The 21,901-nt window shown below is 48.1% G+C and overlaps 1 protein-coding gene across 1 annotated transcript in view; it reads right to left on the bottom strand.

The window, feature by feature from the left end:
* The window catches only part of GNAI2 (G protein subunit alpha i2), a 27,930-nt gene extending 8,342 nt beyond the window's left edge, over positions 1 to 19,588 (bottom strand). Inside the window, exons 1-4 of the mRNA XM_072420336.1 lie at positions 19,349 to 19,588; positions 2,361 to 2,403; positions 1,436 to 1,577; positions 391 to 551 (exon numbers count right to left, since the gene is read on the bottom strand). Coding sequence (XP_072276437.1) covers positions 391 to 551; positions 1,436 to 1,577; positions 2,361 to 2,403; positions 19,349 to 19,466 — 464 coding nt within the window. The 5' untranslated portion in view covers positions 19,467 to 19,588. The remainder of the gene's footprint in view (positions 1 to 390; positions 552 to 1,435; positions 1,578 to 2,360; positions 2,404 to 19,348) is intronic.
* Between the last annotated feature and the right edge of the window lie 2,313 nt (positions 19,589 to 21,901).

Here is a 21,901-nt window from a genome sequence, read left to right as displayed (position 1 = left end):
TGTACCCAGCGTTCTGTCACCTGCCCATAGTCAGTTCCCCCCTGTCCCCAGGGTTCTGTCACCTGCCCATACCGAGACCTTCCAGTGTCTCACTTCCTGTCCTATGGTGACAACACTATCCCCATAATGTACCTGTAGAGGAGCAGTGTTGTTACCCCCAGGAATACAGAACACCTCATCCTCTACACATTTGTATTAAATAGGGGAAGGGGTTCTGTAACCATCAGTGATTACAAGAAATAATGCAACCAATAGGAGTGCAACTTGGATAGAGCACAGAAGTGTTGTTCACGTTCACTCAAACAGATATCAGTAAAAAAGACATCACCCTGACACCCCCCAGCCCTCCTGGATATACCCCCTGTACCCCTCAGTTATGGTGGTACTCACTATGCCGCCGAGTCATTCAGCTGGTACTCCCTGGAGCGGTTGAAGCACACCTGGACCCCCTGGTCTGCCCACAGTCTGCGAATGACTCCGGACAAATCATCCGGCAATATCCCCTGCTCCTCCGCCGTGCAGGCCAACGCAAACAGCTGCCGCGCATCATCCTGGGGAGACAGAAGAAGAGCGGGTGAGGGGGGGCACAGCTGGCACCACAGCCAGAAATACACAGACATCTGCTTCCCATTACTGCTGTCTGTGATGCCGCCATGCACAATTACCATCTGCATGTGCAACCAAAGATGAAGGTAGGAATGGGGGAGCCTCTTTCTGGTTTTAGCTGCTGGGGAGATTTCTGTTTACTTCCTGTAATAGTGACTACAAATACCAAGCTTGAGGTCCCAGAACAGAGCGTGACATAAAAACGTTATTCATAACAAACACAGCACCATCTCTGATTGACCGATCTAAAAACTATTGGTGATAAATGATAGAAATACAAATCATTGCCTGGAACAGTGAAAATCCGGCAGATCCTGGAAGCCACACAGAAAAGGGTTAAATTCGGGAGAGCAGAAATACGCAGCGCTCCCTGCAGGGAGGAGTTTAATGAGGACAAAGCTTAACGAGGGCACCGACTCCCAGGATCCACACTTAATTAGATTATCCGGCCCCAATGACTGCATCCCCACCTGCTAATTATCTGCATGATACACAGGGAGCTCAGAGCGCGGCTGTCAGGCGACAGCACAAAGCAACAACTGCGCTACGACCTGCGCCTGACTCGTGTAAAACTTTGATATAAAAATGTGGAGGGCTTGGCACCGCGCCGCCAGGGAACGCCAGATACAGCATCTCTGAGGTCCGGCCACTCTCCATCTCGGAGATCTGTAGTTCCACAGAGATGGATCAGTCTCAAGGAATGCTGGATTCTGTAGTTCCACAGACAGGGGTGGTGAAAAGGAATGCTGGGATCTGTAGTTACACAGATGGGGAGCTGGCAAGGAATGCTGGGGTCTGTAGTTTCACAGAGGCTGTTCTGATCACTTACTGCTCGAGCCGAGTCTCCAAAGTCAATCTTCAGGTTGCCCATGGCTTTAATGATGGCCATGATGGACTGAATGGTGTTGCTGTATACCACGGCGCGGTACTGCCGGCACTCTTCCTCTGAATAACCGTCCTCATGGATAATTCTGGGGGAACAGAGAACACAATGAACTGGGGGCACTGATATGTACATATAAGACATGTGATTATATACACGCAACATACATGCATCACACACAGAACACATAGAGGACGCAGTGCACATGCTGAGCTCTTTTGAGTGCTGGAAGAATAGGAAGCAGTGGAGTGAATTTACAGTGAATCTGCAGGTTTGGGGTTTTGCACATCACATGATCATTTTATCATTGTGTCATTTCTATGTGGCCGTCCGGCTGAGCACCTTTGTGACACCCCACCTTCCCCACTAGAAATGCACGGTTTTACCTGCCCCGGTCTGATAAATCAGGGACTGTTCATACACCGACCTACCCCATCAATAGCTGAATATCACCTCAGACCTCATTCAGCTTCTGTGGGATCCCAATGATAACTAGCCATTACACATCTTGCAGTTTGCCGCCCTTCCCTTCTGTTCAGAGCTGCAGTGAAATGATGCGGATTGCTCAGTAATGAGAAGCAGAGCGTGAGGGTAAATATTATATAAGAACCCCCCTCCCCAGCATGGAGAAGCCTGTGTGATCATGGCAGCAGAAATCTGCAGTAAAATGTTAGCTTTGCTGCCAAGCACTGTACCACAGACGCAGATGAACACCCAAATAAGATTCACTAGTGAATCTCTGAACAATGTGTGTGTGTGTGTGAGTGAGTGAGGGGGGGGGTGTCACATGATCTCCAGTGGATCACCTGGGATGGATTCACAGACCACGAACAGAACACAGAACCAAGAACACAAGAAAAAGGATTCTTACTTCATCTGTTTGACAATGGTGCTCTTCCCGGACTCCCCCGCACCTGAGGAAGAAGAGAGAAGTCAGATTAGGAGGAACGATTGTTAATAAACTTTATTTATATATATCGCCATTATAATCCATGGCACATTGTAGACCAATCACTGTCAGCTGCAATCATCCCCTCTCTCACCCTCACATGGGAACTCTCATTTAGTTACATATGGATCCACCTACACGGTTATTTTATCTCTGAGACTCCAGAAGAAATTACCCCCCCAAGAGTTACTGAACCCGCCATAGTCAGTCGAGTGTTAAGATGAAAGGATGAGAGATGTGATACGATGAGACGCAGAGAGCGAAGGTGGCGATAAAATAATCGCACTCAGCTGACTGGCCATGAGATCTGCATTGTGATTTGGCGGTAAAAGCTGTGTGACTGCTTACCCCAATAATCCTGTTTTTTTTTTTTTTTTTTTTTGGGGGGGGGGGGGGAGGGGTTGGGGGCAGTCATGTGACCTCACACCCCAGTGATCCTGTCTTGGGGGGGTGGGGAGCAGCCATATGACTGCACACCCTGATGATTCCTGCCATAAGAGATGAGATGATCACACTGCCTGATTGTTAGAGATCTGTCAATGTGCACACAGTTAAGGAGAATACAAGGAGGGGCCCCGGTGTCACCCATTATTCTGTCTCACATGGGGACAGCCGGGCCCTCTCCATCCAGTGACCGGCACACAATATCCCCATTGTCCTCTTGTGTTGTACCAACAGCGCCACAACTTTCCAGGTCCAACATTCTTAAAGAGACCCAACCAGCCTTCCTTCCCATTAGGGGGGGGGGGTTATGGTAATGAACCAACAACATTCACCTTGTGATGGATACAAAGTTACAATGCTGCAGTCTGATCACTGGGGAAATGCTTCCTCCTGCCTGTAGCAGACTGATGACATCTCAGCCTTGGCAAAGTCACTGAGTGGAGCCCATAGAATGGTTCTAATGATGAATGAAGGAGCTTTTCTGAAATATGTGGCTGTCAGTGCTATGTCTGAGGGTTGATTTGTGCAGACTTATGAGGTTCCTGTGGGTTGCAATAGAATCAGATTGGTTTTATTATCTGTATAATGGGGAGGTAATATGAACGCCGGGCACACCGAGCATCACCACCCCCATGGCCATTCATCTCATTGGCAGATAAGTCGCAGTAATCTCCTGTAAGTGGCTGAAGGTTTTATCCTCACATTTATCTCCTCCTTATCCTATAAGAGGATCGGCCCAATGGCTGCCGGGGACCGACCGAGGTAAGGGAGGGGGCTCCAATACTGTGCCCCACACAGACCTGGGAGTGGGCATCGGGAGGTGCAATGTGTGCAGGGCCCTGACCCGAAAATAGAGGCCCATAGTTGGCTACATCCGCCATTGCCTTATATTTCTGATAGTACAATGCAGTTCACAAGAGCCTCAGCATTCATCTGTGCACCGCCATCACCCCGGAGCACAACCCCCCATGTTACCCCGACTGGCCGGGCACTCACCCCCATATTACCCTGACTGGCCGAGGATATTTTAGGAGCAGGCGAGGCCGCAATTAAAATATTTGTAAGTTGGGGAGTTTTGTGTACAGAATTGTATACATCACTGCCGCCATCACCCCCTAGTGTACAGCCATGATGGGGGAGATAAGGGGGGTATATGAGGCTATATTTACTTTACAGGAATAATATTCACCCTCAATGTTCACACTCTTCCAATTGTCACATATCAGTGAATTGGGAGAGTTCAGAAACCTCGGCTTCCCTTCCACAGAGATTTGGTGATCAGAGAAGCCGGGGCGTAACCCCCCCCCTTTTCCTGTCAGTGGGGGAGGGGGATCTCACAGAATGGGGTATTAGGGGGTGGCAGAGCTCCAGTGTCACACAATGCGGCACTAGGGGCTGTGGAGAGATTCGCTGCAATGTGCAGGGGGGTATAAAGATGCATTAACCCCCCCCAGTGGTGTCCTGCACAGGGTTACAGCTCTGATGCAGCTCAGTTCCTCTTCTGAGAAGTGTGCAGAGTACAGAGACAGGAAGCTGCCCTCTTCCTGAGCCGCACCCAGCACCACACACTACATGCGTCAGCTGACCCTGCCAAGCGTGTCCACCGGGGGACGCCAAACACCCCGTACACCCAACAAACTCCATCCAAACCCCCCCCCCAAACACTCACAGCTCCCCCTCCTATGATGTGGCGACTGCATTTTTATACTCTTTATTTTCACCTAGTGTTCCCGCCAGTAAAACACTTCCTGTGCTCAGGTGACAACATTGACTGTAGAACTGTAGTGTTAGGACTTCATTTCCCTTCCTCCACTCCATAACACAGGGGAGGGGTTCTGTAGTTTGCAGAAATATCTGGAGCAGTCGTTAAAACGTTGAGATTTCAGTTCAGCTCACAGATACACAAACACCCCGAAGAGGCCCTGTCTACGCTCCCCCCCCCACCCCATCCTCCTGATATACACCGTGCAGTTCTGAATAAACAGTTTACGGCTACTGTGGTGACACCCGGCTCCCCCAGGTATGATTTATCCAGCTTCATGATGGCCGTGTTTACAGGTCTGTGTCTCCGGAATGCACTTCTGTTTAGAAGCAAAAACCACACTGCACCATGGTGGGGGGTTACTGCAAACACCGGGCCGGGATACGGCTTGCACAGACCGAATAGCAATGTCCAGTGAGTTCCAGGCAACTAACCATCACACCTGTACCTACATCTACCTGTATCCCTCCCCCATTCACATAGAACACTGGGCACAGTTCTAACACCCAGAACTGGTGCTGCTTGCAATAGAACTGGATTATGGATTGGATATGAGTTGATATTGTGTGACCCCTGACACAGACAGACCAAGAGACTTATATGCTCAAATGGGCATGACTTAGCTCTGAAGGGGTGGGGCTTTGTTCAAAGAGAGGGTCTTAGGTTTAAGGGTAATTGGCTGTGCAGATGGACGGTTGGTGGGTGAAGCTTGTGGTCTGGTGTACGGTTGTCGTATGGTGGGTCCAAGAAATTGTGTGCTCAGGAGGTCTGCATGACAACCAAATTCCGAACTTGGTGGGGGAAGGCTTTGGCCTTTCCAACTTGGGCACCTTGTCCTGCCAATGTCTGCACCCCTCTATTAAAACAGCGGCCCAGAGATGTACAGGCCCAAGTAAGGGAGGGGGTGATTGCACCACACACAGCAGCTGTAAAGATACAGGAAGTCGTAGATGTAGGAGGCAAAGAAAACCTAAAAAGTTTAGTCAGGTGACGCTGGGGGGGTGGGGGTAAAATGGTCACAGTCCCGGAATTCGGTTGTCATGCAGACCTCCTGAGCACACAATTACTGGGACCCACCATATGACAATTGTACCCCAGACCACAAGCTTCACCCACCAACCGTCCATCTGCACAGCCAATCAGCCGCTGCTCCCAGGTCTGCAGAGATCATCTGACGTCCGTGGTTTGCTGGCAGGGTGGGGGCCCTTCCATCAGCAAAAGTTAAATGTGAATTGAAAGCTCTCCCCAGGATAATCAGCGGCCTTATCAGTTATCACCGCTGGAAGGGAGGGGGGATCTGCAATATCACAAATTATAATGAATAGAAAATCAGAAATTTCAGAATTTTTAGTGTCACTGCTGCATATTTCTGAAAGATATTTAATTCTTAATATATTTAAGGAGGAGTTATGCAAATATCAAAATACAGAGTGCAGTGAGAGTCTGGAGAAGTGGGCGGTCCTAAATGAGCTGTACTTGCATAAGTAACACCCACATGTGATGCTGACCCTGGAAAACTGAAATCCAATAATGGGGTGGGGCCAAGGTCAATCAGGCTGGAGAGGGAGGGGCTAGAAGATGCTGGACACCCTTCAGCCAGGAATTGAGGTGGGGGTCTATCTGACTTGCTGCAGCTTCTAACGTACATTGTGAAAAGCTCCCAGTGTGCAGTGAAATCAGAGGAGCCGATACAACTGCACAATACTGAGAGGAAGGCTTGGAGGCAGATTGACAGCCCAATTTCCGACAATGACTGGAGTTTTCTGGTTGAAATGTTCACAATTTGTTCCCCATGGAAATGTGTTCAGATCAGGAGATCAGTGAGCAGGGATCGGCCTACTGAGCTCAGAGGGTGCTAATGATGGGCTCTCATCAGCTGCCCACGGGCCTCACCTTGAAGCATTAGCGTCACATGATATATTAGGCGCACCACAGGTGGGATTCCCTGCAACACTCGCAGATGAATCATCTGGACTAATAGGAATGCTAGGTTAGCACCCCCAGTATCATTTGGGTGTTTTAATTTTCCGTTCCCATCTCCGAGTCAAATACCTAACTGGCCCATCTGTAGAATGTTCTGCGATGCCAGAACCAACTCCCAGCCCCTTCATTCTCATTAAACTCCTGGAAAACTTTGAATCTGTTGGACAGTCAGAGGACGGCTGCATAGAGAAGGAGCGGTCACAATATATTTACTGCAACAAAATCTACAGACTCCCTGAGAAGAGAAATGCTAACAATCAGCACGTGCAGGGAACACCGAGCCATTGCCCTCCAATGTCATCCCCACTGCACAGGCAGGGGGGGGGACATTCGTGTTTTGGGATGAAGCTCGCTCAGGGGACATACAAGGGGTCAAACGAGGATGGCACTAGGAAGCATGGCCATCGTTGTTCAGGAATCATCCAGGATCAGTGAAAAAACGTATAGGGGTCAGACGAGGATTGCACGATGTATGTGCAGGAGAGAGAAACCACATTGTGTCTGCAGGGGAGACAGAACTACGAGGGGCAGACGAGGACAGCGCAGGGAAGCAGCGCCAGCTATGTTCAGGCATCATCAGGGGATCCCATCTACCTCCAGGACGGTGATGTCGGATCAGAGATGATGCTGTAACGTAATTCCTTCCTGACAAATGTCTGACACAGATCTGGTAATGGTAAATTGGGGTACAATGTTGGTCAGTACCCCTCCAATATCATCCCCCCCCCCCCCACACACACACACACATCTGTGGGCATTGTTCTCCCCTCTCCTGCACGTGGTATCGCATTAGGTGTACTGGCCCTTTAAGCAGAAACGCCCCAATGCGTATTAATATTCAGCAGGCCCTTTGTGTTGGTCTCTGGGTCCCCTCGCCACAGACTCACCCTTTGTTGTAAGGACAAAACTATCATTGATGGGGTAGGTGCAGGGCAGAGAGGGGCCCGGGCCCCCGGAGAGCCACTGCGAGCTTTCCACTACCCCACGGGGCAACCTCGCACAAAATGCAAACTGTCGCTGTGCCAGATACAGAAAACTGGCAGAAGTGCTGCACCACTGGATCTGGCAGTGACACAGCAAAAGCACCAATTTACTGATTGATGCACTGCAAAATCATAAAAATTTCATCCAATCTTGAAATAACTCTTGGTGATCCTGCCATAAAAGTCCTTGTTCAGGCGCTTCCTGTTACAGTGACAACACTTTGTCCCTGGTTGCGTTGTCACACCCATCCCATCGGACACTTTGTATTACATTGTTGCCACTTTATACCCTTTCGCACAGCTGTCACTATGGAGCCCTCCAACTTTCTTTTAACCTAAATTCCACCCGGGGTCGGGGTTAGGGCCGTTTGGTGACGTCAATAATCCCGCTGGTTGGACCCGTCTGAGCTCCGCCCCTGAGAATGCATCGGTGTCAGCAGGTGACGGATGTCTCCGTTACCAAGACCCTGGAGCCACGACCTGACCATGGCGACCCCAAACAATGAAGGGAGGGTCATGGGAACACTTTACTTGTGATTGGCCGAACATTTTATTTTTATACAACTAGCCAGCAAGAGATAATATTGAACCGCAACTAATTTCTGAGATAAAACCACAGCTGACCCTGCATGGTGATGCCAATGCAGAGGAGCTGGGCCGGCTTCAGCGGGTCGATTGATAAAAAATATTCAATATCAGAAATCTAAAAAGGAGAACTCCGACCACAAAAAAGGTCATTGGACATTCCAGTTATGTCTTTAAAGTTGCGGCTGCTGTTTGTGGAGAATTCCTTACATAGACAATAAATGGCCCCAGCAGGGCAATGTAAAGCAATAATAGTGGGCATGCTGTCAGTTCAACGCTGGCACCTGGCCAACAGGAGAGCACAGGGAGCAGAATGATTGGAAGATGCTTGCTTACTGTCCAATCAGCTTGCTGGGGGTGGGTTAGTGACCAGGCTGCACTGCTGGTCTGGTAAGATGTCTGGATCTCCCCAAAAAAGTATTTCTCCAACCAATGTCAAAGGAGCTGCTTTTGGGTCCCAACCAAGACAATGTACACTGTGACCCAACTGACCCCCCCTTGTGTATCTGCATGTAAGGTGGCAGGCAGAGCTGTGTTCAGTTGACATTTATTAAGTGTAAATTTCCATCATTTTCTCAGATTTCATCCTAAACCATGCACTGGTCTCCATCAATGACCGGAGGTCAAGGAAATTTTAGAACTGCTCATTTGTTTTACACCAAATCATCAAACTTTATTCATTCAGAGATACAATGTAACAATAATCCCAATAAAGTGGCCCGGTCTCTGTACAGGACGTTACAAAGTTTTTGGGGCATCTAGCCTGCAGCCTCCTTTTCTCTTCAGTCCAAAGCTCAGGCAGGACAACTGCAGCAAATCTGTCAGCTGATGACGTTTGAATTGTTCCGCCGAGCCCATTAGTCCCTATTAGTGTCCCTTTGCTTACCCTCATTATCCAGATGACCCCCCCCCCACACACACACACACACACACACTGATTGTGTAAACAGCCACCTCCCCGCAGCTCCGTCAATCCATTCCTAACTTCCTGCCATTCTGCTGTGAAGCTTGTAAGGGAAGTGGAGGGCCGCAGCAGGAAGGGAGCACCCTTAGACCACCTCGCACTCTCCTAATATGATTAGCTCCACCGGACAGGAAAGGGGGGGGAGATGTGCGGAGCGATACCCAGAGATCGAGTCACATATCCATCTGCTGCATAAAAAAATCTGTGCACCAACAGACAGAGGGGTCTGCAGGGGTCCCAAATGAGTGCTAGGCAAAATGCAGGGCACCAGTAGGGGTGACAGGAGATGAGAAGGGGTTTACAGGACCCCAAAATAAATACCCCAAACCCTTAAGACCAGCAACCTCTGATCACATGATAACTTTCCAGATCTCAGCACTGTGAATGGCAGCTGGGCCAAGAACCATACACAATGCCCTCTGTGCCAGCAAGACATGGCACAGACAGACGCCACGGCGCTGTATAATTGCAGGGAGCCCGCTGAGGACAGGGCAGGGTGCAGAGGATGGGGGTGGGGGTGATATAACCTGTTCAGTCCCAGCACACTGCCACCATCTGTGCACATCCACATGTGGGAGAGAAGAGCAAAGACTCTGTGACCGCAGCCGTGACTTCCTCTTTCTGCAGATAACAGATCATATGTGAAAGGAGGAAGAACAATGACCCCCAGCCAGCATGTGATGACAACGCAGCACCCCTCCATTAATGAAAAGTGGCCCCCCCTTCCTTGTCAACACAGCCCCTCTGCATCACCTAATGCATTAGTGACCCCCCATGCTATCCTCCATTGTTTAACCCCCCCTGGTGTCAACACTTCTTTCTCTATCACACAGTCCATTACTGAACCCCTAGCCCCCACCCCCATGCCCACAGTCATTACCCACCCATTACCCATCACCCTTTTTTTGCCCCCACTGGTCATGTTTGTGAATGCAGACAAACTGGCGCCACCCCGGCACCGGTCATGTCAGGTCAGTGTACAGTGGGCACTGCCACACTACAGACCCCCAGCCCAGTATAATTATATCCACACTGCCCACTGCTTTGGGTAAGTAAATATCACGGCAGTAAATAGTGGCTGAACGATAACAGCTGCTGGGGGGGGGTCGCACAGATGTCACATGTTGGCAATAAGGTGTTTTAGTTTATCTGAGTGAACAGATGCAGTCACATGATGTGTATGGGGGGGGGGGTTTCTATAAAGGTGGTGGGGCCCCTCTGCTGCAGGTGAGTTTTCTGAAAGGCCTCCAACCTTTGTTCACAGGAGATCAGAGTGACAGCCGGAGATTCTTTGTCAGGTTCTGAGACTTTCATGTCAACCCATAAAACGCTTGGCGGAGGGATAGACGCCATCACAAAGAGGAACTAACAATAGAACAGAGGCGGGAGCGGCCCATAAATTGTGGAAATAATAAACACCTCAAAAGCCAAGGACTCCCAACATTCCAATACGGGAAACACGAACAACTTCCAGGACCATAAAAACGGAGAAAAGTCCGCGCCCGACGCGCACCAAAACCGCATATTGGTGTACTACAAACTACTACTACTCCCTCCCCCTACAAGGAATGCATTGCACCTGTTGCAGCTGGTTTGTATTCCCAGACATGCAGGGAGGTGTAAAACATCAGTTCTGGCACAAGGGGGGATATAATAATAGGACAGAGGGGCAAATTGGGGTATAACAGTATAGATGGGGGGATTAAAAGGGGACACAGTGGGAATAGGTGTAATATGGTACGATAGGGTGCTCAGCTCCTGATGACGGTTAGTTGGACGCCATGTATATAATGTGATAATCAGCAGGGTGACACAATTACAGTCCGACACCTTGTGGTTGACAACCTCCTATACATGGACTGCCATTAACCCTTGTATGCGAACTGAAATGAAAGCTGGACTTTGCCCCCCGGGCAGATTCTGCCCCCTCTGTTGCTAATTGTCGGAAGAAGCCGAGCTGGCTGCTAGGAGATGGATAAACAGGGTTAGGTTACCAAGGGAGCAACAACAGGTGAGGGCAGAATAAGGAGCACGCATGGCTGCTCAGGCGGACTACAACTCCCATTATGCACTGCTCATCGTATCATTGCACAATAGACATGTAACTCACTGGCTTGGGTAGAAGTACAACCTCCAACATGCAATTATATTCCTATTAAAGAATTACAAAAATTGTCATTGTGGAGGTGGAAAACCACACTTACCAGCATTCCCTACATCCAAATGACAGCAGAGAGGCTGACGCTATCAATGTAACAATATTTGATAAAGAGGACCTGTTATCAGATCTGTGTTTACATGATAGGGGCACATGCTTAGCAATGTGTCAGGATGACCCCTTCAGGTGTTTGTTAGGTCACATGACCCCCCACCCCACCCCCAACGGCTAATGCCATTCACCAACCAGGGTCATCACCTGGTATTGCAGCTCAGCAATAACTCATAAATCCCTGATGTCTGGATACAAAGTTACAATGTTGTAGTCTGATGGGGAAGGGGGGATCTGAGGAAATGCTTCCTCTTGGCTGCATAGAAAGGCTTTTTATTGATAAATGGTGAAGATTTCCAAAATGATAACCTGATTGCTGTATATTGTGGTCAGGAGTTAATTCATGGAGTTTTGTAAACTTACTGATATATATATATATATATATATATATATATATATATATATATATATATATATATATATATATAAAATATCTATCTATACGTTCCATATGCTGGTTCTGTGTTCTGTTTGCTCCTTGCTGATCCTGATGTCTACCAGAAATGCTTCCTCTTGGCTGCATAGAAAGGCTTTTTATTGATAAATGGTGAAGATTTCCAAAATGATAACCTGATTGCTGTATATTGTGGTCAGGAAAACTGTAATTGTGTTTTGTAAACTTACTGTTAAATTTATATATATATATATATATATATATATATATATATATATATGAAATATCTATCTATACGTTCCATATGCTGGTTCTGTGTTCTGTTTGCTCCTTGCTGATCCTGATGTCTACCAGACAGCGCCGGTCTGATTGAACACAATACTCTCCCCGCAGAGTCTAATGATTGGTAGCCAGAGGTCATGTGATCTGCTTAGACTTGGGAGCAGCCATTTTTAATACTTGGCAAAAAAACAGCAACACTAATGCTGCAATTTGATAATACAAACCCACCAATTGAGGTCCAGTGTTAATGTTTACTGACCGGTCCACTTTAAAGCCAGGAAGTCTGTGGGTGGAACCTAACATATATTGCAGGCTGGAGGTCAGACAAGGAATGTGAAATGTAACATTTTTTTATTTGGTGTAAGAATTATATTGAACTTCCAGGAGCAGCCAATCTAAGAAAGAACTCTATCTGTATCTGGGGCTAATACCCCAACAATATTACCCCAACAACAAATACCCCAAAAGGCATTTTATGTGGACGAATGGGAATTCAGCAAGAAGTCAGGCCCAGTCCCCAGGAACGTAGGGATGTCAGGAGACGTCGGCTGCTGACATTTCCCTTTCCTGTCAGATATGAGAAGCCTGCTATGAACCTTCAGCTAGTTTGGAGCGCTGCACATTCTCTAGGGATGCTGAGACTTGTGGTCCCACATAGCTCTCTCACATAACAACCCAACACTTCCTTCATAGCAGTTGAGGGGTTAATTGTGGCTCGTCCCCTCAGATTCCATTGTGGGTTCGGGGAGGAGCGGGGACAGGGGGGGGGGGGGGGGAAAGGAAGGAAAAGGGCAACGGGGAGAAAAAAGGAATAAAAATAGATCATTCAGTAACTATTTGGGCGAATCCTGGAGATTGCTAAGCGAGGCACCGACCATCTGCATGATGGAGAATAGAGCTGTGTGCGCAGGAGGCGGAGTTACACTGAATACATAACTATAGGCCAGACCAACAGAACCAATAGTCCATCAGAACCTAAAAGCAGCAAATTGCTTCAATGACAGGAACAGCACCACTGCAGGGTCACTCCGTGCCTGTACTGATTTTGGAGAGCCCAGACGCACGCCATCATTACCAATATTTATCATATAATGGTGCAACACAGACATCGGACCTCCTTCACAGCAGAACACAGAGCAGCTCCTGCATTATGCAGCCTAATCAAAATAAATGCTCTGCAATGAACACACAAATCAGATGCAGGCCTTGCGGCAGTTCTTCTGCATTGTGGTGCTATTCAAAATTATTATACCTCCAACACGGTACTACCATGCAGTGCAGTAATGCACACAATTTATTGTACATTATTGCAATACCTTCCTGTCAATGGTCAGTGCCGAGTTTTTTGTGTTTTGTATTAGGGCTGCCATTTCTTTTTTAAAGCATTACAAAAAACAGCGCCTGGACACCCCACAAAGAGAACATTCACACGTGCATTCATCTACTGTAATTGTGCAATGGGGGCAGCGACGCATCACAACACACATTGCTGCAACACAAAGGTGCAGAGCCAGGCCCAAAGGGCTTTCTGGCCTTTTAGTGAAGAGAAATTCACCTCCTGCCAGACGGGAAGGCAGCGCATTCACTGCAAAGTGCATCGTGGAAGGAACAGGAAGTCCTGAATGAAAACGGAAGCTTCCATTGTCAAAGCGGTGTGTCATGTGCAGCAATTGTCTGCAGCCATCGCCTCCCCTCACACGTCGGGGGGAAGGGGGGTTTCTCTGGCAGAAGAAGGGTTAATGTAGGCCCTGTTTATCAGCGTCCTGAGCACAGGGAGAGGGGTTGGCGGCGGGCAGCACAGCGTATAAACAGCCCTATTTATAATGTAAATATTATTGTCAGATGGCCACACAATGCAGCATAAACAGGAAGTTCCTTTTTTTCCCTTTTAAGGCACTTCGTGATGTACCCGGCCTTCTGCATACAACAGAACCCACACTGACGACGAGCCAGCAGGAGACTGTGGCTTACCGCTGCAGTGTATTTAAAGGGGAACTCCAGAACCAAAGGAAAAAAAGGCCAAATCAGACAGCAATCTTATCTCAGACACCCTGGTTCTGTGTGTGTAGTTACTTCCCCCAATGAAGGGGAAGCTTCCATTAGATCATGGGAAGGAGAATTTATGGGAATTTATCAGTACTGACCAATTAAAACCCTGCAATAATAACGATTACAGTTTCTGCATCAATAGCATCGCATATAATCCAGGAGTACAAATGTCACACGTGTCCCCGTACTCCCATTCCCCCCTTCTCACCAGGACAAAACCTTCAGATCCCCTCTGCACATAAGAAGTCTTCAGTTGTGGGAATTCAGCTGTCTGCCAAGAATATTGGAAATGCCAATGCCAGGCTTGGGGGGTGCCATGCTCATCCTTTCTTCAATAGTGAATCCCTGACCCAGAAGGGTTATAGGTCGGCAGTCCAGTCCTCGGGATAGATGTGATGGTGTCATCATACTGGGGATCCCATCGAAGGCAGCAACCCTCCGATAGGATAGTCGTCCATTCCACATCCCAAGATGTCATTGTCGAGTGCAGAGTGTCACCCAGAAAACGCGTTTCAGTGGGTGACACCTCTTTATCCGGGTGCACTGCATGCAAACGTTGTGGGTTTCTGCTTTTTTAATATTAAGGTTTCTATAATCACTTCCTCCATGCCCCAGTATTTTGGGTTAGACTTAGGCCTTAGGCTGGGGTGCCAGGCCCAAAAATGGCCTTTCATGAACAAGTAAATGATTCTACTGAGGCATCTTGGAACAATCACGTATGGAAGTTTCAGTACATAACTTATGCAAATCAAATTGTTACTTCAAAGAACAAATGGCAAACTCAGAAAGGCTGAACAGTCTCAAGCGGGATCTCATACAGCCAATCAAATCGCTGAATGTCTCCCACGGTCCAATGGGGGTGTAGTGCTCACAGAACCAAAAGACACAGTCAGCCACCAAGGCAATACATGCTGACCCCCAGGTGCATTTAACATTGGGCTTAATGTAACACGCATTATGTTTTAAGATGCAGCCAGCAGGACATTTTCTAGAGCACCCTGAACATGAAAGTATTTTGTGGTTTTACCCAGGAAAGGCAAATGTCACATATGGGGGTGTCACTGGGTATTTGTGGGACCCCCCACCAGTGCTAAGAGCAGGTGAAGAACTACACTGATGCCTGATGGTTTATATGATCCAAAATTGGGGGTTAAAAAGTGCCTCCTCCTCCTCCCCCATCAGGGGAGAATCACAGAGAAAAGCAGAAGCATGTAAAATATGATGACATGGAAGTGAAGAAAATCAGGAAGCCGCTAGCAGGCTGGGGAGGGCGGAACCCTTTATTTCTAACCCACAAAGAAGGGGGGGGGGGCAGTACTTCCCTCTATCTGCAGTTTGGGCCTTAAACCATGATGTGTCTGCAAGAACTGTCCACACTGTCCCAAAGCAGCTAATCAGATCCAAACTCTCCATTAGATGTCGCTTTCATCTGCAGACTTAAATCTGATTGGAAGATGAAAGTGAAGCTGCACAAGCAATTTGCGCACAACTTGTGACAGCAGCCATTGGTTGGCGAATGCTGCAATCGAGTGCACAAAACTTCTCCTAGCCAACTGATATTGTGCAAATCCCAGTGAGCCAACGTTTGCAAATCACATGTAGGGCTCTTCTTCATGCACATGAATTCTCCTATCTCTGTCACCCGATTCTGCAGCAAAATAGTGAGACTTTTTGAGGAAATGGGGGTCTGTAGTGCCTGAGAAATATAAAAGCCCATAGTGGTTTGTTGGTGAAGAATCATATGGGGGGGGTTGTCTCTTTAAATGTAAGCAAAGCCTTCCTTTGCAGTATCTAACCACAGCGAGTGACATATATATGGCGAAAAGTAACCCACTGCACACGGATGTGGTCTCACTCCTCCGCCTAGGCTCTCCTGTACTTTTGGTAGCAGCAGATTGATGCAATGGGCAGAGGAGTCTGCTGGAAGGTGCCGGAAGTGAAGGGGATAGTGATCAGTGTCACATGAAGACTTAGAAAATATGGTGGGCCACAATTTTACAAAGAGAACCAAAATGGCCCAGCGCAGACAAGGAGCCCTGCAAAGAAATACCCTCCCCTCCCAAAAAATCCTCCCTACAATGAGAAAAACAGAATGCAGCCATAATACAAGTCTGCCAAACAAAGAGCATACCTGTGATTACCAGCCCCTGCTATGCCACAGAACCACAACATTCCATACATCACTCCCATCTGCCCCTGCCATCCCCAACACTACTCGACCAACACCACCATCCACCGGCCCCTGCCATCCCTTATGTCATTCCAATGAACCCCATCATCCACTAAACAGCTCTACCAGCCCTAGTCATCTCCTTTACCACTTCACCTGCCGCTTCCATCCACACTGCTATGACACCAAAACATCCCCTCTGCCACTCCACCGACCCCACCATTCTCCCTACTATGCCAAGGAACTGCAACATTCCCTGTGCTATTCCACTGGGCCCCGGCCATTCCTTACACCACTCCACTGGGTCCCAGCCATGAATGCCGCTATGCCACCAAACCACAACATCCCTATACCACTTCATCGGCCCTTTCCATCCACCCTGCTATGACACCAAAACACCCCCTCTGTCACTCCACCAGCCCCGCCATTCTCCCTGCTATGCCAAAGATCTGCAACATCCCCTATGCTACTCCACAGGCCCGTACCATCTACCTTGTTATGCCCGTGTCATTCTCTACACCATTCCACCGGGCCCTGCCACCCACCCTGCTATGCCACCAAAGCAAAACATCCCCTACACCACTCCACCGGCCTCTGCCACCCCCTCTACCACTCCACTGGATCCCAACATCCCCAATACCACTCCACCAACGCTAACATCCTGTATGCCAATCCATTGTAATCCAACTCCATGCCAGTTCATCTGCCCTACCATCCTCTATGACAAATTGTACATCACTGTGGAATATGTCAGAGCTATATGGACTGTGGAAGATATTAGAGTGTAAGCTCTGCTGGTGCAGACATATATGCAGTAATGTATCCAGCTGAAACCTAACTCAAGGAATTCTGAGTGTCATCTGCACAGATAGGGGTCACAGTGAACATTTGGGGTCACTGCCGGTCATACAGCAGGGTCTACAGTTTTGCCACTTGGGGGCATTTCTTTACAATCCCACACTGTAGAGGGAGAGCTATGACGAGATAACAGAAAAAGCTTCTTCCTCTCACCTACAGCGACACTTATCCTACAACATCTGTGCGTCACAGGATAACCCCACATGCAGCATTTGTTGTGACGCCATTTACAGCAACAGAAGTGCTGAACAGGAAAGTAGGGGATTTGTGTTGCAACAGATGATAGAAGTTACCGAGACGTAATAAGTGCTGCAATGTGGACTCACCACGGGTCCCAAAGTCCTCCAGTGTGGGGGGTAGAACTTTAGGTCCCTGTATGAGAAGCCATACTGACACTTGTGGCAGCACAGAACCCTGCTGACAAGGCATGTATGGCATTCCTTTTTAATGGCCAATACACCAGTTCTATGTGCAGCTAGTTGCGGTTCCATTGTTGAGAATGCCACCCCAATGCATTGTACAATAGACTGCAGCGCATAGCTCAGTGCACCCCAACACATCACTGCACCCACGTGCTGTGTTATTAGAAAACATGAAGAGATCTCCATGGAGCATCAGACTGGTATTTTCAATGACCGGTATATACAGGTTGCTGCAATGGCTGTGGGATGGCACCACAAAAAGCAGAAGTGCATATACTGCCCTGCAACCACACTGCATGCAATCCAATTCTCATTTTTTGATGTTGTTCAACATATCAGACTGAAGTACATGGTATAGGATTTGTGGGGGACTCTTTACAGGGTAATATGATAGAAGATGGAATAGAGGTCTTGAGCAGAATTTTGATGCAGGTCAGAGTTAAAGTAACACAATGGTTTAGTGTGAATGGGCCCCAGAGATACTACAGAAGACACAGCGTACATAGAGAACAGGCACCTGAGAACCATCACCAAACTATTCATACACAGGGAGCTCACACTGTAAAATGAATTCTGGATACAGAGAAATATACGTGTACAGTGTGATCTCTTAAATTCTAAGCTCTTGGGGCATGTATCTGTGTCATTTACAACCCTAATTTATTGTATAGCACTGCGTAATATGTTGAGGCTATATAAATACAGTTATTTAATAATGATGTGAGGTATACAGGGTGTACAGTAAGTCCACATACAGGTAGGTGTTCTGGGTATAGCCCCCCTGCTCTCTGCATATTACATATAATTGTATACAGTTCTGTGTTTTCAGAAACTTAGTATACTCAGAGAATGTGTGCAGTACAGGGGGGGTATATAGAGCTGCCCAGGAAATGGGGGATAAACAGTATATGGGAGGGGTATACAGCACGGGGGTGTATGGTATACAGAAGGTTATACACTATATAAAGCGTTTGGGGGGAGGGGGGTCACGATTTAAGAACGGTGCTCAGTATATACAATGTGTATGAGGGGTATAGTAGTACATTACATAGAGGAGGGATGTATACAGTGTGGGGGGTATAGAGTATACAGGTGTACAGGATATAGCATGGGGGTATAAATGAAGGGTTCTCAGAGAATATACAATACAAGGGGTACAGGATATACAGAAGAGTTATACAGTATGAGCCTACAGAATACAGGGGGGTGCACAGGAAATAAGTGGGGTGTGCAGTGCATGGGAAGTATATGGAGCTTCTCAGGAGACATTAGGGGTATACGGGATATATACAGGGGGGTGTACAGGATATAAGTGGGGTGCCCTGTACATGGGGGGTATAGAGTATATGGGAGGTGTATACTGAAGGGTTATACAATATATACAGAGGGGGTACAGGATATAAGGTAGGGTTATACACTATATACAGGGGGGTGTACAGGAAATAAGAGGGTCTCTCAGAATACAGTGTATAATAGAATGATATACAGAGTGTGCTGAGTACACAGAACATGTATGTAATATGTATGTAGTATGTATGTAGGAAGAGGAAGCATGGTATAGCCGGGGAATGATGTGTAATATACAGGAGGAGAGCACATGATATATAAAATATTGATATGATTATTATACAGCACACCCCATGACACATATCTTTCCGTATATATGACACACATCTGTACGGTATTTGGGGTGTCAGCCCGCCGTCTATCTATCGGTATGTACACACACTTATAGCAGTAGTTACCCAGCAGCAGCAGTTTGACCTCCCGGGCCGCCTTCTCTCCGTCCTCCCGGAGGTTCTTATCGATGTTTTTGGATCTCTCGGCCGCCGCTTTGTCCTCGGCGCTCACCGTGCAGCCCATCGCGGCGATCCTCCGTCCCTCCTCCCGCCGACAAACCGATCACACACCTACAGACACCGAGAGGAGATCAGACTGCTGACAGCCCGCTACACCCTGCACTGCCCGACTGAGAGCAGGAGACGCCCACCTCCGCACAAGACCCGCCCCCGCTATACGCCCCGCCTACCTCCGCACAGGATCCGCCCCTGATATCCGCCCCGCCCTACATAGGAACTGCCCTCTAGAGGAAAGCGGGGAGAAACACACCCACTGCACCTAACATACCTCCCCTATTCTTTATTTGCTCCGCCTGAAGAGGCAAGAGACTCTGCCCCTTCAAGACAGTGACCTACCCTAAACCCGCCCCCTATGTATTCCGCTAGTCACCCACCCAGGCTAAGGCTCAGCCTACTTATAAATTTAGGAGGTCTAAGACCGCCCCCCGGATCCACCCGAACTCCTGCCCAGCCTTCCGACATCGCTTGGGTGGCGCTTGTAGGGGAGGTTCTACTGAAGTGCGTTACCCACAGCAACCAATAATATCCTAGCTACCATGTTATACTGTGCCATGCTGCCAAGGAACAGACAATGGGGTTGGCTGGGATGAGCTCACTGGGGGAAAACAGAATTCTGCTCTCACGAGACTAAATGTGCTTTTCCTGATATAGGGTCTGAGCACACCCTGATATAATGTCCCTGAGAGTGTCCTGGGGCTACAAAATCCTGCTGGCAGCCTAGGTAAATCTGCTTCTTGTCCCATAGTTTATCACTTTGTTTACATTCAGCTTGTCTGACACTGCTGAGGACAGAGAGGCCTCTTGTCAGACACCTTCCTTGTTTTCAGTCTCCATGAACTGTTCAGACCCAGAAGGGGACCTTTTGGTCCAAAACCCCAGTGCAGATCTATAAGACTCACGTCATGATGGTCCGATTAGGCCCAGGTTCCAGGGACTATCATTTCAAAGTCCAGGAGAAGAGCGCCAGCAATGTGTGACTCTACGTACTAATATTAATTGTATATCGGCCAATGACATTCCTGACTGCTCCCTGCATTGTCCCGTGCAGTATCCTGGGTGCCCTTTATGGTGTCCTGGTTGTGAGATGACAACCAATCATACAATCACAGTTCAATCATTGGAGGATCCTAATACCCCGGGGGGTCCTGTATGTTCATAGTGAATAGATAAAGGTTGGCACAGTGTTGTGGATTTAGGGGATAATGGCTCCCGCCTCAAAAATCATTCACTTTCAAAGAGCTGTTTTATGAACAAGGCAACATAGACAGGAGCCTAGGACCCGCTGGGGCCCCAACCACACTCTTCATGCTTTTTCAGTTGACAAGGGGAATAACTTGATTGGTCAAAGCTGTGCCAGTCACATGATAAGGAAGGGTGGACTGGCAGGCCGTTGGAGTCTGATGTGAGAAGTATGGAGAATTTTGAATGGATGCCTTCTGTTTACTTACTACCATTGGTCTTATCAGAAGGGATGAGAGGGCCAAAGCTGCCATCCTGCCTGGGGCCCCATTCTGCCTCAATCTATCTCCACCTTGCAGGAAATTCCTGACATCGGTCAGAAGCTTTCCCCATCAGGCATGGAGCTGTAAGCTGAACCAAAGGTCACCACAGGCACAGTTCAGGGGGCTAAAATTATGAATGGTCATGTGACCTTCCCACCTTCGTACCACAATGTAGTACCCAGGCCTGGGCATGGTCATGTGGGATTGCGTATTCTGAGTTCGGGTTACCTGACCCTGGAGGCCAGGTGACCAAAGATCTTCAGTCATGGCAGTGATAACACTACTTTGGCCGTTGAAATGCAAGACCGGTAGGTGTCCTGAGAATGACTGGCATAGAGACATCTCCATCGTCATGAAAGGTGTTTGAGCCACGGGACCTCCATTGACATGTGATCCTTTGCTCTATATTGGAGAGGGAACGTCACACAATACCCAGGTCCCTCCAACAATGGAAGGTTCATATTATCATCTCTAAGCAACTCAGGAGCGGCCCGGAAATCCAGAGCAATGCTCAAACTTTGGAAAATTGCCTTTAATTATTGAGCTGTTGAAGCCAGGGAAGAGAATGATGATTGGTCAAGTGACCGTCTTCACTTCCTACCACAATGGAGTACCCAGGCCTGAGCATGGTCATGTGTGGGCAAGAGGGAGAGAGCCAATTGTGAGCTCCAACACAGACTGAGCTTACAGAGGGCATTATATCCAGGGCAGGCTCATGGGGAAGTAGGAGAGCACTTGGTAAATATTAGTACCAGTGGGTGGACTTATTGACAGGTTCTCTTTACACGCCCATCAGATCAAGAAATTAAATTTTGATTTACCTTTCCACAGGCTACTGTATCGGTTGGAGGTCACACTAAAGCTTCGTATAATGGGGTCATCGTGCCAGCTATGTAGTGCTGCAAGAGGTTTGGTAATCACATGACCGGCTCAGCGG

Source organism: Pyxicephalus adspersus, chromosome 8 (genome assembly GCF_032062135.1).
Source record: "Pyxicephalus adspersus chromosome 8, UCB_Pads_2.0, whole genome shotgun sequence".
NCBI classification, from domain to species: Eukaryota; Metazoa; Chordata; class Amphibia; order Anura; family Pyxicephalidae; genus Pyxicephalus; species Pyxicephalus adspersus.
Note: the sequence above shows the minus strand (reverse complement) of the source record. Positions and strands in the feature narration are given on the sequence as shown.